Source organism: Carcharodon carcharias, chromosome 1 (genome assembly GCF_017639515.1).
Source record: "Carcharodon carcharias isolate sCarCar2 chromosome 1, sCarCar2.pri, whole genome shotgun sequence".
NCBI classification, from domain to species: domain Eukaryota; kingdom Metazoa; phylum Chordata; class Chondrichthyes; order Lamniformes; family Lamnidae; genus Carcharodon; species Carcharodon carcharias.
This window is the reverse complement of record NC_054467.1, coordinates 189,741,060-189,756,983: the sequence shown is the minus strand read 5'-3', so window position 1 is coordinate 189,756,983 and position 15,924 is coordinate 189,741,060. Positions and strand designations below refer to the sequence as shown.

The window sequence follows — 15,924 nt, the reverse complement described above, 5'->3', positions numbered from 1 at the left end:
ATTCCCAATTCTCTAGTCCTCTGGCACCTTCCCTATATCTAAGGAAGACTGGAAGTTTATCACTAGTGCCCCTGCAATTTCCACTCTCACTTCCCTCAGTACGCTTGGATGCATCTTACCAATCCTGGTACTTTATCCATTTTAAGTAAAGATAGCCTTTCCAACACCACTTCCTTCTCGATTGTAAGTGCTTCTATTGTACCAGTTACCTCCCCTCTCACCTCTGCCTGGGTAGCAAGTTCTTCCTTTGTAAAGACGGATGCAAAATACTCATTGAACACCTTCGCTATTTCTCCAGCCTCCACATGCAAGTCCCCTTTTTCTTTGTCCCTAATCAACCCTACTCTACATTTTACCACCCTTATTATTTACATGCTTATAGAAGACTTTGGGATTCCCTTTTATGTTCATTGCCAGCCTGTTTTCATGCTCCCTCCTTGCTTTTCCTATTAGTTACTTTGCTTCCCCTCTGGCCCTTCTATGTTCAGCCTGATTCTCCATTGTATTTTCTACCTGACATCTGTCATTCGCTCACTTCTTCCTTTTCATCTTTACCTCGATCTCTCTCGTCATCCAGGGTGCTCTGGATTTATTTGCCCTACCGTTCCCTTTCAAGGGAATATACCTTTACATTGCCTGCAATACTTTTTCTTTCAAGGTGGCCCATTGTTCAGCTACCATCTTTTCTGCCAACACTTAATTCCAACTCACTCGATTCAGATGCATTCCCATTCCACTGAAGTTGGCTTTCCCCCAATTAATTATCCCTGCTCTGGATTGTTCTCTGTCCTTTTCCATGATCAACCTAAACCTAATGATACAATGGTCACTGTCCCCTAGAGGCTCTCCCACTGATATTTGATCCACTTGGGCCAACTCATTCCCCGGAACAAGGTCCAAAATTGCATGTCCTCTCGTTGGACTGGAAACACGCTGCTGCAGAAAATTATCTTGAACATATTCCAAGCACTCTCGTTTCTTTTGTACTATTCCTATCCCAGTCTATATTTGGATAATTGAAACCCCATTATGATTACTCTATAACTCTTGCACCTCTCTGTAATTTCTTTGCAAATTTGTTTCTCCAAATTTCTTCCATTAGTTGGTGGTCTATATACTGCACCAATCAATGTTTCCCATTCCTTTCCTCTAGCCAGAGAGATTCTGCCCTTGAGCCCTCTGGAACATCCTCTCGCTCCAATACTGTAATGCCTCCTTTAGCCAATATTGCCACTACACCCCCGCCCCAGCCCCCCACTTTTTTCCCTTTCCTGTGTCTCCTAAACATCTTGTACCCTGGAATATTTACCGCCCAGTCCTGCCCTTCGAGCCAGGTCTCTGTTATAGCAATAATATCATAATTCCATTTGTCAACCTGTGCCTGCAGTTCACCAAACTTATTAATCACACTCCATGCAGTCACATACATGTACATTAGCCCTGATTTAGGTTTTTTTACTTTCCCGCTTATTCTGACCCCATCTAATGACATACTGTTGTCTACTCTAATCCTGTCAAACTCTCCAAGCTTTCTATCTGCCTTGATGCAACTCTCTGATATATCCTCGTTATCAGTTGATACACCACTACTTCCCATTGCCAGTTTTTCTCCTCTGCACACTGAATTTCCCCTCAGGCTCCCATCCCTCTGCCAATCTAGTTTAAATCCTCACCAACAGCACTAGCAAACCACCCCGTGCAGATACTAGTCCCAGTCCTGTTAAAGTGTAATCCGTCCTTGTACAGGTCTCACCTACCCCAGAGCCAGTCCCAATGACTCAGAAATCTAAAGCCCTCACTCCTACTCCATTGGTAGATTCTGAAATTTTTTTCTTAAATTGAGATAAATTTGACAATAAACCGTTGCTTTGGATTGGAAACTGTCACTCTGCTATTTAAGAAAGCTGAGAGACGAAATTGTAGATCAGTTAGTCCAACATTTTTTTTTGGTAAATTACTAGCATATAATTACAGGTAGTGTAACTGAACCTTTAAGAATGTTCAGTTGATCAGAGGGAGCCAGCTTGGATTTGTAAAGGGTAGGTCATGCCTGATCAAACTGATTTTTTTTGAAGAGGTGACTAAAATAGTGAACAGGTAAATGGCTATGGATGTTATTTACATGAGCTGGGCATTCAATAAAGTCTCTCAAATAAAAGGTTGTTAGCTAAAGTTGAAGCTTATAGAATTGAAGGCAAATTATTGACCTGCCTGAGAGATTGGCTGAGCGGAAGCAGATAGTGAGTCAATATAAAGGTAGGTACTTTCTGGCAAGATATGACTAGTGACATCCATTGAGATCTGTGTTGGGGCCTCAATGATTAACAGTATTTATTAACAGCTTAGCTGATGGGACAGAAAGCTTCATATCCAAGTTTACTGATGACACAAAGATGGTGGTATTGTAAGCAGTGTAAATGGAAGGGTAAAATTACAAACAGATATTGACAGATTATGTGAAAGGCCAAAACCTTGCCAAATGGATTTCAATATAAGCAAGATCATCCACTTTGCATCTTAAAAATCTAGATCAGAATGCTTTTTAAATGGTGAAAAGCTAGTAAGCCCAAACAGAGTTGTACTTAAATCACTAAAATGTTATGAGAAGGAACAAAAAATAATCAAAAGGCTAAAAGAATGCTGGTCTTGATATCTAGAGGACTAGAGTACACCAGGTTAGAATTCATGCTGCAGTCAAACAAGCCCTGGTTAGACTACCACAACTGCAGTACTGGGCACCACACTTTTTAATAAGGATATATTAGCCTGGAAGGAGTGCAGCATTAATTTACTAGAGTAATATCTGGATTCCAAGGGTTAAGTCACAATGAAAGATTACACATACTATGGTTGTATTCTAGGACCAGAAAACAGCCTAAAAGCTAAAGCCAGGCCTTTCAGGAGTGAAGTTAGGAAATGCTTCTACGCAGTGTGGTAGAAGTTTGAGCTCCCTTTTCCAATTGGCAGTCCATTCTGGGTCAATTGTCAGTTCTAAATCTGAAATTGAAAGATTTCTGCTAATCAAAGATATTAAGGGATATAGGGCAAAGGTGGGTATATGGAGTTAGGCCTCAGGTCAGCCATGATCTCATTAAATGGCAGAACAAGCCCGAGGGGCTAAATGATCTACTTCAGTCCTATGTTGTTCAAATTGATAGTGAAAAGAACACTTCAGTGATGATATCAAAAAGGTACATTATTATGGCACATATGGAGCAGTTGAAAAATATCAAAGGATTCTACCACCTTATGAGTTCTGTATCTGTGAGCATCTTGAAGGGACAAGCTTTCAAGTGGTGGCTGAAACCACGTTACAATATATCTGGGAACATGTGATTTATAAACAATGACAGATTGGTTTATAATTCACCAGGGTGATGTTTGTTTCTGATATTTCATACTGTTCTCTCCTTGATGTATCTTTTAAACTATAATTCCATCTTTTGGCTTAATACTTCCAACACTGGCCACATATTCTCACTTATTAGTGCTATTTATTTTTTAACCGTGAATTTGTTGTATGTAAAGGCAAGACAACATATTGTTAGAAGTGACTTAAGGTGTTTCATGAATCATGGAGAGAAGCAGAATAACCTTTTTCGTTCTTCAGAATTGCAGCCCAATGGGAGTCCCAGCAAATAGCACTAGACAGTGAGCTTTTGGACACGCTACCGAAATTGTACAGCAATCGGGAGGAGCAAATCACAATGAAACTAGAATGTCAAGGTAGCTCTTCAAATCATGTATGCCAAGGAGCAGCAAAAATCTCTGTAAAGGTTGGTAATTATTTCCCCATGTGTTTGCTACATAAAGCAACTAAAATGTAAAATTAAACATAGCTTGATCATTAGTTCGATGCCTTAAGAACATTGAGAAAAATGGACCTAATCAATAATGGTGCAGTGAGTGGATAGATACTCAATTGTTATCACTTAAGACTGCTAAATCGACTGGGGATTTATAGTGACCTTTATAGTGGTAGTTGCATCATAGAAGACATTCAGCTGAAGGTGATGGGTTCATAAAAAAAACTTAAAATTATATAGTGCCTTTCACATCCTCAGGACATCCCAAAGCACTTCATAACCAATTAAGTATCTTTGATGGGAATTTTACTGCTGTTAAGAAATAAATAATAAACAAACTTTTATATAGTGCCTTTCATTAGCTCCGGCTTCTCCAAAGCACCTTATAAAACAATGGTCCAGATCTTGAGATCAGTGATGAAACGGAGGCATTTTCCACTGACTACATGAACTACGATCCCACTCTAGCAGTAGGCTGCAATGGGAACTTGCGTTCCCAGCTGCTGCGTGAGTCCAACGGTGAAGTCAGTGAAGAGGCCAAGCGATGCAGTGCTTGCTCCATTTTGATGTCACGAGCTGAAGGCGCACCCTTTGAGGTCTGTGTTCAGCTCAATGATTGATAACTTTCTTAACTCTTATGGCACTATCAAGTAAGAAATTCCAACGTAGCTGTGCATAAGTTTTAATTACAACTCCACCCCAGTCCATGTGGTGTAGGTACACCCACAGTGCTGTTAGGAAGGGAGTTCCAGGATTTTAAACCAGCAACAGTGAAGGAACAGTGATATGTTTCCAAGTTAGGATGGTGAGTGACTTGGAAGGGAACTTCCAGATGGTGGTATGCCCATCTATCTGCTGCCCTTGTCCTTCTAGATGTTAGTGGTCGTGGGTTTGGAAGGTGCTGTCAAAGGAGCATTGGTGAATTCCAGCAGTACATCTTGGAGATGGTGTACACTGCTGCTACTGTGCGTTGGTGGTGAAGGGAGTGAGTGTTTGTGAATGTGGTGCCAATCAAGTGGGCTGCTTTGTCCTGGATGGTGTCAAGCTTTTGAGTGTTGTGGGAGGTGCACTCATCCAGGTAAGTGGAGAGTATTCCATCACATTCCTGCCTTGTGGATGATGGACAGGCTTTGGAGAGTCAGGAGATGAGTTACTCTTCGCATGATTCCTAGCCTCTGACCTGCTCTTGTAGCCACAGTATTTATATGACTAGTCCATTTAGTTTCTAGTCAATGGTAACACCCCCCCCCCCCCCCACCCCCCCAGGATGTTGATAGTGGGGAATTCAGTGATGGTAATGCCATTGAGCATCAAGGGGTGATGGTTGGATTCTCTCTTGTTGGAGATGGTCATTGCCTGACACTCATTGGCACGAATGCTCCTTGCCACTTGTCAACCCAAGCCTGGATATTGTCCAGATCTTGCTGCATTTGGACATGGACTGCTTCAGTATCTGAGTCGTCGTGAATGGTGCAGTCACCAGCGAACATCCCCACTTCTGACCTCATTGATGAAGCAGCTGAAGATGGTTGGGCTGAGGAGACTACCCTGAGGAACTCCTGCAGTGATGTCCTGGAACTGAGATGACTGACCTCCGACAACCACAACCACCTTCCTTTGTGCTAGGTATGACTCCAACCAGTGGAGAGTTTTCCCCCTGATTCTCATTGACTCCAGTTTTGCTAGGGCTCCTTGATGCCACACTCAGTCAAATGCAGCCTTCATGTCAAGGGCAGTCACTCTCACCTCATCTTGGGAGTTCAGCTCTTTTGTCCCTGTTTGAACCAAGGCTGTAATGAAGTCAGGAGCTGAGTGACCCTGGCAGAACCCAAACTGAGCGTCAGTGAGCAGGTTATTGCTAAGCAAGTGCTGTTGATAGCACTGCTGATGACCCCTTTCATTACTTTACTGATGATGGAGAGCAGACTGATGGGGTGGTAATTGGCCAGGTTGGATTGTCCTGCTTTTTGTGTACAGGACAAAACTGGGCAATTTTCCACATGGCCGGCTAAATGCCAGCATTGTAGCTGTTCTGGAACAATTTGCCTAGGGGATTGGCAAGTTTTGGAGCACAAGTACTATTGCCGGAATATTGTCAGAGCCCATAGCCTTTTCAGTGTCCAATGCCTTCAGCCGTTTCTTGATATCGCGTGGAGTGAATCAAATTAGCTGAAGACTGGCATCTATGATACTGGGGACCTCCGGAGGTGGCCGAGATGGATCATCCGCTTGGCACCTCTGGCTGAAGGTTGTAGCAAATGCTTCAGCCTTATCTTTTGCACTGATGTGCTGGGCTCCTCCATCATTGAGAATGGAGATGTTTGTGGAGCCTCCTCCTCCAGTGAGTTGTCTTATTGTCCACCACTATTCATGACTGGATGTGGCAGGACTGCAGAGCTTAGATCTAATCCGTTGGTTGTGGGATTCCTTAGCTCTGTCTATCACTGTTTGGCACGCAAGTAGTCCTGTGTTATAGCATCACCGGTTTGACACCTCATTTTTAGACATGCCTGATACTGCTCCTGGCATGCCCTCCTGCACTCTTCATTGAACCAGGGTTGATCCACTGGCTTGATGGTAATGGTAGAGTGGAGGATATGCCAGGCCATGAAGTTACAGATTGTGCTGTATAATTCTGCTGCTGCTGATGGCCCACAGCACCTCACGGGTGCCCAGTCTTGAGCTGCTAGGTCTGTTCAAAATTTACTCCATTTAGCATGGTGGTAGTGCCACACAACACAATGGAAGATATCCTCAATGTGAAGACAGGACTTCGTCTTCACAATGTGTGACTGTGCGATGGTCACTCCTACCGATACCGTCACGGACAGATGCATCTGCGGCAGGCAGGATGGTGAGGATGAGGTCAAGTATGTTTTTCCCCTCTTGTTGGTCCCCTCACCACCTGCCGCAGACCCAGTCTAGCAGCTATGTGCTAGACTCGGCCAGCTCGGTCAGTAGTGGCGCTACCGAGCCAGTCTTGGTGATGAACATTGAAATCCCCCACCCAGAGTACTTTCTGTGCCCTTGCCATCCTCAGTGCTTCCTCCAAGTGATGTTCGACATGGAGGAGCACTGATTCATCAGTTGAGGGAGGGCAATATGTGGTAATCAGCAGGAGGTTTCCTTGCCCATGTTTGACTTGATGCTATGAGACTTCATGGAGTCCTGAGTCGATGTTGAGGACTCCCTCCTTCAACTCCCTCCTGACTGAATACCACCTTTGCTGGGCCAGTCCTGCCAGTGGGACAGGACATACCCAGGGATGGTGGCGTCAGGAACGTTATCTGTCAAGTATGATTGTGTGAGGATGACTATGTCAGGCTCTTGCTTAACTAGTCTGTGAGACAGCTCTCCCAATTTTGACGCTAGTCCCCAGATGTTAGTAAGGAGGACTTTGCAGGGTTGACAGGGCTGAGATTGCTGTTGTCGATGCCGGGTGGTTCATCCGGTTTCATTCCTTTTTTGTGACCTTGTAACGGTTTGTCACAACTGAGTGACATGTAAGAGTCAACCACGTTGCTGTGGGTCTGGAGTCAAACGTAGGCCAGACCAGGTAAGGACGACAGATATCCTTTCTCTAAAGGACATTAGTGAACCAGATGGGTTTTTACAACAATCAACAGTGGTTCTATGGTTATCATTAGAATTTTGATTCCAGAGTTTTATTGAGTTCAAGTTCCACCATCTGCTACGGCGGGATTCAAACCCAGGTCCCCAGAGCATTACCCTGGGTCCCTGGATTACTAGTCCAGAGACAATACCACTATGTCATCGCCTAGTTATATACCGCCTTTAATATAATAAAACATCCCAAGACACTTCACAGGAGCGCTATAAACAAAATTTGACATTGAGCCACTTGAGGGGATGTTAGAGCAAATTACTAAAAGTTTGGTCAAAGAAGTAGATTTTAAGGAGCATCTTACAGGAGGCAAAACGGTGGAGGTGGAGAGATTTGGGATGGGAATTCCAATGCTTATGCCCTTGGCATTTGAGGGTGTGGCCACCAGTGGTGGAGCAATTAAAATCGGATATCGTCAAGAATTGGAGGAATGCAGTTATACAAAGGATTGTGGGGCTGAAGGAGACATCAGATAGAGAGAGTAGAGGCCAGGGAGAGATTTGAAAACGGAAAGACATCACTCATTAAGTATCTTAGAAATTTAATTACTGACGTAATGTCATTGCCCCAGTTAGAAGTTAAACACTACTGTCACCTTAATTTCAATAGTATTCAAAAAGAATAAGAATTAGCCAATTGGCCTGCCACTGCTTTATTATGAATGTTGTCACTGACTTGCTTGTTATAGTATACAAACAAAATTTATATGTAGAAACTATATAAAGCTTTTTTGTTGATCAGTAGCCTGAATATGGTTGCCCTAGTGCCAATTTTGTGTTAACTTTGTGGAGAAGTACATACATGCAAAGCCTAGCCACTGTCAAGAATTCAAATGTAAAGTTCAAAATAAATTCATAGATTCGTTTAAATAAACCTTCAAACCCACTTCAAGACATCATACTAATTGATTAAACAATACGTGAAATATATTATCGCTGCTAAAAAACACGTTAAATATCATTAGGTGACAGTGCCCAAAACCAGGGGTCATAAATATAAGCTTGTCACCAATAAATCTATTAAAAAGTTCAAGTAAAGGTTGGAGAGTGGTTAAAATGTGGAATATGCATGAAGTATTTGAAGTGAATAGCATGAACACCTTTAAGGGAAAGCTAGATAAGTACAAAAGAAAGAAAGGAATAGAAGGATATGCTGATAGGGTTAGATGACTTAAGGTGGGAGGAGGTATGTGTGAAGCATAAGCACTGGCATTGATCATATAGACTAAATGACCTGTTTTTGCCCTGTAAATTTTGTGTAATTAAAAATATTGAGATATTAACATCAACACAAGCATATTTGCTGTATGAAATTAAAATTAAAAGTATATGCATATTTGGTAATGCATATTTCAGATGTATATATTTATCTAAATCATCTTGGTAAAATGAATCAATTAATTTCTGTTCAAATTTCAGTGTAAGGAATTATACAAGAATAATGCCATCAAACAACAGCTTGATGCTTTGATTAAAGACATTAAGCAGTTGCAAACCGATGTTGCCAAACCTCCCCCTCAAAATATTGCTGAAGCTGCTGTGCATGTGGAAAACTTTATCACGTAAGTTAGTGAACCCAAAAAAGAAATATTGGTATGTTATTTTCTAGAAAATGTAATTCTGATACCAAAGAGAAAGTTAAATATTGTCTCATTTAGCCACCTGATGGAATGTGTAAGTACTTTCTGCAAGCACCATTCCTGTCTTAAGCCTTTCTTACACTTTTGTTCACATGGACAAATGTCAGTTTATTTTTTAATAAGGGCAAAGGAGTAAAACTCTAATATGCAGCATCACTAATTGGTGGGATGTCATTTTGTTGTCAGAGTCCCCCACACCATTGAGTTACTAGTAAAATGCCAGTCATAGTGATGACGTTTACAATGTACCTACAGAAGTGTATTTATTTTAAACTTTTTATAGTTGCGTTGTTGCAGTTTGATGTTTCAACCGCTTTGTAACTACGCTACCTTGTTAGGCATTCCACACTACATGGCATCATTCTATCTACTGTCCCATCAATATTTTTGATTCCTACTTTTTGATTTTTCTGCAGTGCTGCTTGAAGTTTACTTTCTGATCCATTCTTGTCAACATCAAGTGCAGCATGCCCTGAAGATGTAGGAAAAGCTCTCTTTCCTCTGCCTCAATGTTGAATGTTTTGGACAATAACCTCCCTCCAAATCCATCCCCCCCACCTCTTCTGAAGACTTTGCTTTGGGTATAGGTCAACTTCTGGTACCTCATCCAAGTGAACTTGATGGGTGTTAAGTCATTCCGACATGGGAAGTTTTTTGCCAAAACCAATCACACTTGCAGTTGCACTGTCAGTAAAAAAGCAATCCTTCACTGGTATCTGGATCATCACTAAATCTAGGTGAACTGGCCCAAACAATACTGCATTTCCCCCTCCACAAGCAAATCATCCTACTGCACTAAGATTAGCCTTTAGAGCAGAACTAGTACCAAAATTCTCTTTATGATTATAACCCACATTTTACAACCTCTCTTCATCTGCTTCAACACTAAATTCACTCTTGAGTTCCTCCTTTTCTTCATTAAATGCTGTCCCATCCCTGGCAGCATAAGTCAGTTTCCACATATATGATGACACCAACACCATCTACTTCATGACCAACAAGTCAAATTCACAGGATAAAAACAGATCATTTAGTCTATATGATCAATGCCAGTGTTTACTTCACATATATCTCTTCCCACCTTAAGTCATCTAACCCTATCAGCATATCCTTCTATTCCTTTCTTTCTCATGTACTTATTTAGCTTTTCTTTAAATGTGTCTATGCTATTCACCTCAAATACTTCATGTGGCAGCATATTCTCCATTTTAACCACTCTCTAGTCTTTACCTGAATTCTTTATTAGATTTATTAGTAACAAGCTTATATTTATGACTCTTAAATTTTGAACACCGCCACCTAATATTTAATGTGCTTGAATGAGCAAGATCTTCTTCCAATTTAACATCAGCATGACTAAAGCCATCCTAGCCTAAATTCTGAAATTTCCACTTCAAACCATCTACCCCTCTTAACTCTCTTTCCTCCTTTCTAAAGCTTCTTAAAAACCTAGCTCTGACCAAGCTTTTGGTCATCTGTCTTAATATCTCTTTACATGGTTTGGTGTCAAATTTTGTCTGAAAATACTCTGTGAAGCATTCTAGAACATGTGTCTATGTTAGAGGTACTTTATAAATACAAGTTGTTCTAATTAATCAACTGTTCCGCTACCCAACACCATGATAGGGTTCTCCTTGGCCTTAGCTTCCACCCTACCAAGCTCCACATTCAACCGCTCATCCTCTGCCATTTCTGCCATCTCCAGCATTATGTCACCACCAAACATAACATTTACTGCCCACCCCTTTTGACATTCCAGAGGGGCTATTCCCTCTATGACTCCCTGCTCCACTCCACTCCCCAAACCCCCTCCCTTTCCTATGACACCATTCCATGTAAGCACAGGAGGTACAACACCTGCAGTTTTACCTGCTGCCTCTCACAGTCCAAGACCTCAGACAATCCTAGGTGAAACAGCAATTCACTTGTACTTTCAATTTAATATACTGTATTCACTGCTCACCATGTGGTCCCCTGTACATTTTTTTTATTCATCCATGGGATGTGGGCATCACTGGCTAGGCCAGCATTTATTGCCCATCCCTAGTTGCCCTTGAGAAGGTGGTGGTGAGCTGCCTTCTTGAACCGCTGCAGTCCATGTGGTTAGGTACACCCACAGTGTTGTTGGTGAGGGAGTTCCAGGATTTTGACCCAGCAACATTGAAGGAACGGTGATATATTTCCAAGTCAGGATGGTGAGTGGCTTGGAGGGGAACTTCCAGGTGGTGATGTTCCCATCTTCTGCTGCCCCTGCCCTTCTAGATGATAGTGATCATGGGTTTGGAAGGTGGTGTCTAAGGAGGCTTGGTGAGTTCCTGCTGTGCATCTTGTAGTTGGTATGCACTGCTACCACTGTGCGTCAGGAGGAAGTGAATGTTTATGAATGGGGTGCCAATCAAGAGGGCTGCTTTGTCCTGGATGGTGTCAAGCTGCTTGAGTGTTATTGGAGCTGCATTCATCCAGGCAAGTGGAAATTATTCCATCATACTTCTAACTTGTGCCTTGTAGATGGTGGACAGACTTGAGGAGTCAGGAGGTGAGTTACTCGCTGCAGGATTCTTAGCCTCTAACCTGCTTTTGTAGCCACAATGGCAATGGCTAGTCCAGTTCAGTTTCTGGGGAGACCAAATGCAGACTGGGTGACCACTTTGTGGAACACCTCCATTTAGTCTACAAGCATAACCCTGAACTACCAGTTGCCTGTCATTTTTAATCCTCCACCTTGCTCCCAATCTGACCTTCCTGTCCTTGGCCTGCTATAGTGTTCCAATACAAGCACATGGAACAGCACCTCATCATTTGACTGGGTACCTTACAGCCTGTTTTGCCATTTTCTCTTTCCTTTACTTCGCATTCAGACATCAGCTATGCTGCTATTCACACCCCTAGACATTCCTTTTGTTTCTTTACTTGTCCCATTACTACTCCTTTTGGCCTTGCTCTATGAAATCTCTTGTCATATAATGTATCCTGCCCTCCATCCTATCACAGATCTTCTCTCCCCACTCACCTCATTTCACTTTCTCAAACCTATTACATTTTTTCCCAGTTCTGATGAAAGGTCACAGGAATGACACACTTGAGTGTTTCTAGCATTTTTATTTTTATTTCAGATTTCCAGCATCTGCAACATTTTGCATTTATTCAAATTAACTATAATATTTTCACCTCCCATTTCATTCGTTTAGTGATATTCCTACGTACTTGCACCCTTGTTAATGGTTTATCAATTAATAGAGACAACTTTTATTACATACATATATATAATTTTACACATATGTGGCCATCTATACATAGAGTGTATGCGTGTGTAACATATGTATATTCATCAGCATTGTTTTTGAGCTTTTGTTACCAGTCTCATTCTTGCTTGCTTACTTTCCTCATTCAAGTTATGATTATTTCCAGGGCCTTGGTAAATGCCTTCAAGCTGCATCATACAGAATCTTATCAAAAAGTGGGCATTGCCTTGTTCTATGAGATTGTTTCTTTTGTCTGTGATGAAACACAGCGGCATCCACCAACAAGGCAGTTCTTTACATCGTGTATTGAAATTCTTGGACAGGTATAACTGCTGTTTTCTTGTATGTTATAGATATCTAAAACAAATAAATACATAAAGTATAAATCCACCATTTTGGTATATCTAAAAAATACAATGTGTTTGGGATTTCATTCTATCCCCCATTTTATCCTGTGATCACTCACTCATAACTGAGCTGGAGTTCCAGAAGGCCAACTGTGTGTGCACCTAAACTATTAAATTCAGTTGAGACCGTGGCATTAAAGACAAGTCCAATCTTGCTGCCTTCTTGGTGAAGCATGTATGAAATTCTTCTCTCAAATAATTTAGCAGTACAAAACAGTAAATCCCATTTTGTCCTTGCACCAACAGAGGCTGCAAGATATTAATCAGGAACACAAGCCTTGGCTAATTTTATTTCCCTCCTAAAGGCCCTGAAGCCAAGTTGAAGTGCTCTTCCTTTTGGTCCAAATTCCTCCATTTTAACAGATGCATTAAACCCTGGAAGCACCCCAAAAGCTTCACTGTGAAGCTGAAAAAACATCTAATGCAGTCACTCGTGTGGAGTGTTGCACTCTATGGATACGAGAGTTGGACTCTGAAGAACGAGGATGAGAGGCAGATAACAGCTTATGAAATAAAAACAAAGTGCTGGAAATACTCAGCAGGTCTGGCAGCATTTGTGGAGAGAGAAAAACAGAGTTAACTTTCGAGTCCAGTATAACTCTTTGGAACTGCAGAGAAGTAGGAAGGTAATGGGTTTAATGCGGCTGAAAGGCGGGGAGCAAGTGGAGCAAAAGAGAAGATCGGGGATAGGTTAGAGGGGAGAGGAGATTAAATGTCAAGATGTCATGGAACACAAGGCAAAAGGAGTGGTAATAGCATTCAAGATGCAAAGCATTGGTCCAGAGTAGATGTCAGTAGTAGAATAAAGGTCAGCGCTGACTGAAAGCAAAACATGAGAACAAGAAACAGTTTGGCACTTGGGGGGACGGGGTGGAAGAATTGAAAATTGAGACAGAGTTCATGGTCTGAAGTTATTGAACTCAGTGTTGAGTCCAGAATGCTGTAAAGTGCCTAACCGAAAGATGAAGTGCTTTTCCTCCAGCTTGTGTTGGGCTTCTGGAACATTGTAGCAAGCCGAGGACAGAAATATGAGCGTGAGCACAAGATGGTGAATTGAGATGGAAAGCAACAGGAAAGTCGGATTCATGCTTGCTGACAGAGCGAAGGTGTTTCACAAAGCAGTCACCCAGTCTGTGTTTGATCTCCTCAGTGTAGAAGAGACTGCATTGTGAGCACGAATACATGAGGATAAATTAAAAAAAAGTGCAAGGAAAACGCAGCTTCACCTGGAAGGAGTGTTTGGGGCTTTGGACAGGGAGGAGGTAAAGGAGCAGGTGTTACACCTCCTATGATTGCATGGGAAGGTGCCTCAGGAATTGAATGAGGTGTTGAGGGTGTTAGAGGAGCAGATCAAGGTGTCGTAGAGGGAATGGTCCCTTTGGAATGCTGACAGAGAAGGGGAGGAGGAGATGTATTTGGTGGTGACATCATCCTGGTGTTGGCTGCAATGGAAGAGGATAACCCTTTGAATATGGAGGCTGGTGGGATGGAAAGTGAGGAAAAGGGGTACCCTATTGTGGTTCGGGGAGGAAAGGGAAGGGATGAGAGAAGAGGAAATGGATGGGAGAAGGCTGCAAGCCCTGTTAACTACAGTAAGGGAAGCGGAGGTAAAATCCTCTTGAGGAGCAAGGAGGACATATCAAAGCACCGTTGTGGATGTTATTATCATCTGAACAGATAAAATGGAGACAGGGAAACTGGGGGAATGGAATGGAGTCTGGACAGGAAGCAGGGTGTAAGGAGGTGTAGTCGAGGTAGCTATGGGAGTAGGTGGGTTTGTAATGAATATTGGTAGACAGTCTATCCCCAGAAATAGAGACAGCGTAATCAAGGAAAGGCAGGGAAATGTCGGAGATCGACCATGTGAAGGTGAGAGAGGGGTGGAAATTGGAAGCAAAATTGCTGAATTTTTCCACGTTCAGACTGCAGTCATCAATGTACCAGAAAAAGGGTTGTGGGAACTTACAGGCCAGTTAGCCTAACATCAGTTATTGGGAAAATGTTGGAATCTATTATTAAGGAAGTCTTGACAATGGATTTAGAAAGCATAGTATGATTAGAACAAGTCAACATGGTTTTACTAAAGGGAAGTCCTGTTTGACAAGTTCATTTGAGTTTTTTGAGGATGTTACTAGTAGGGTAGATAAAGGAGAACCAGTAGATGTCATAAACCTGGATTTCCAAAAGGCGTTCAATAGGTTGCTATGCAAAAGGTTAATAGGCAAGATAAGGGATCATGTAGTCAGGGGGTAATATATTAGCATGAATAAGGGATTGGTTAATGAATAGAAAACAGAGTGGGCATAAATGGAGCATTTTCAAGTGGCAGGCAGTGGAGGGAAGTGCCGCAAGGATCAGCGCTGAGCCCTCAGCTATTTACAATCTATTAATGACTTAGATGAAGAGCGGAGGGCAATGTATCTAAGTTTGCTGATGATACTAAGCTAGGTGGAAAGGTAAGCTTTCCACTTATGGGAGGACACAGGCTGCAAAGAGATATAGACAGGTTAAGTGAGTGGGCAACAAGATGGCAGATAGAGTATAATATAGGGAAATGTGAAGTTATTTTGGTCATAAGAATAAAAAAGAATATTTTTTAAAAGTTAAGTAAAAGCTTGTAAGTGTTGATGTTCAAAGGGACTTGGGCGTGCTTGTACAAGGAATACAGAAAGTTAGTATGCAGCTGCAGCAAGCAATTAGGAAGGCAAATGACTTTTATTGCAAGGATATTGGAGTATAAGAATAAAGAAGTCTTGCTACTGTTGTATAGGGTTTTGGTGAGACCGTATCTGGAGTAATGTGCGCAGTTTTGGCCTCCACATTTAAGAAAGGATATACTTGCATTGGAGGCGGTACAGTGAAGGTTCACTAAATTGGTCCCTGGGATGAGGGGATTGTCCTATGATGAGAGCCTGAGTAAATTGGACTTAAATTCTCTGGAGTTTAGAAGAATGAAAGGTGATCTCATTCAAACAAAGATAGCCAAGTACGGACATTGAAAACAAGACCCAACCAGCTTTGTCCCAACAACAATTGAAGGAGAAATTGAGAGTAAAAACAGAAGAGGAAGAAGAAAAATCAAATGGTTGGATAACATTAAGACTTGGACTGCAGGAAGCTTGAAAGCCAGAGAAGAAGCAAGATGATGCCAACAGCCCTACTAGGGCTGTGGTGACAATGGGCAAACAAACGATTAAACCCAATT

The 15,924-nt window shown here is 42.0% G+C and overlaps 1 protein-coding gene across 1 annotated transcript in view; it reads left to right on the top strand.

The window, feature by feature from the left end:
* The window catches only part of epg5 (ectopic P-granules autophagy protein 5 homolog (C. elegans)), a 184,971-nt gene that overhangs the window by 115,412 nt on the left and 53,635 nt on the right, over nt 1-15,924 (top strand). Inside the window, exons 27-29 of the mRNA XM_041187115.1 lie at nt 3,611-3,776; nt 8,850-8,992; nt 12,479-12,635. Coding sequence (XP_041043049.1) covers nt 3,611-3,776; nt 8,850-8,992; nt 12,479-12,635 — 466 coding nt within the window. The remainder of the gene's footprint in view (nt 1-3,610; nt 3,777-8,849; nt 8,993-12,478; nt 12,636-15,924) is intronic.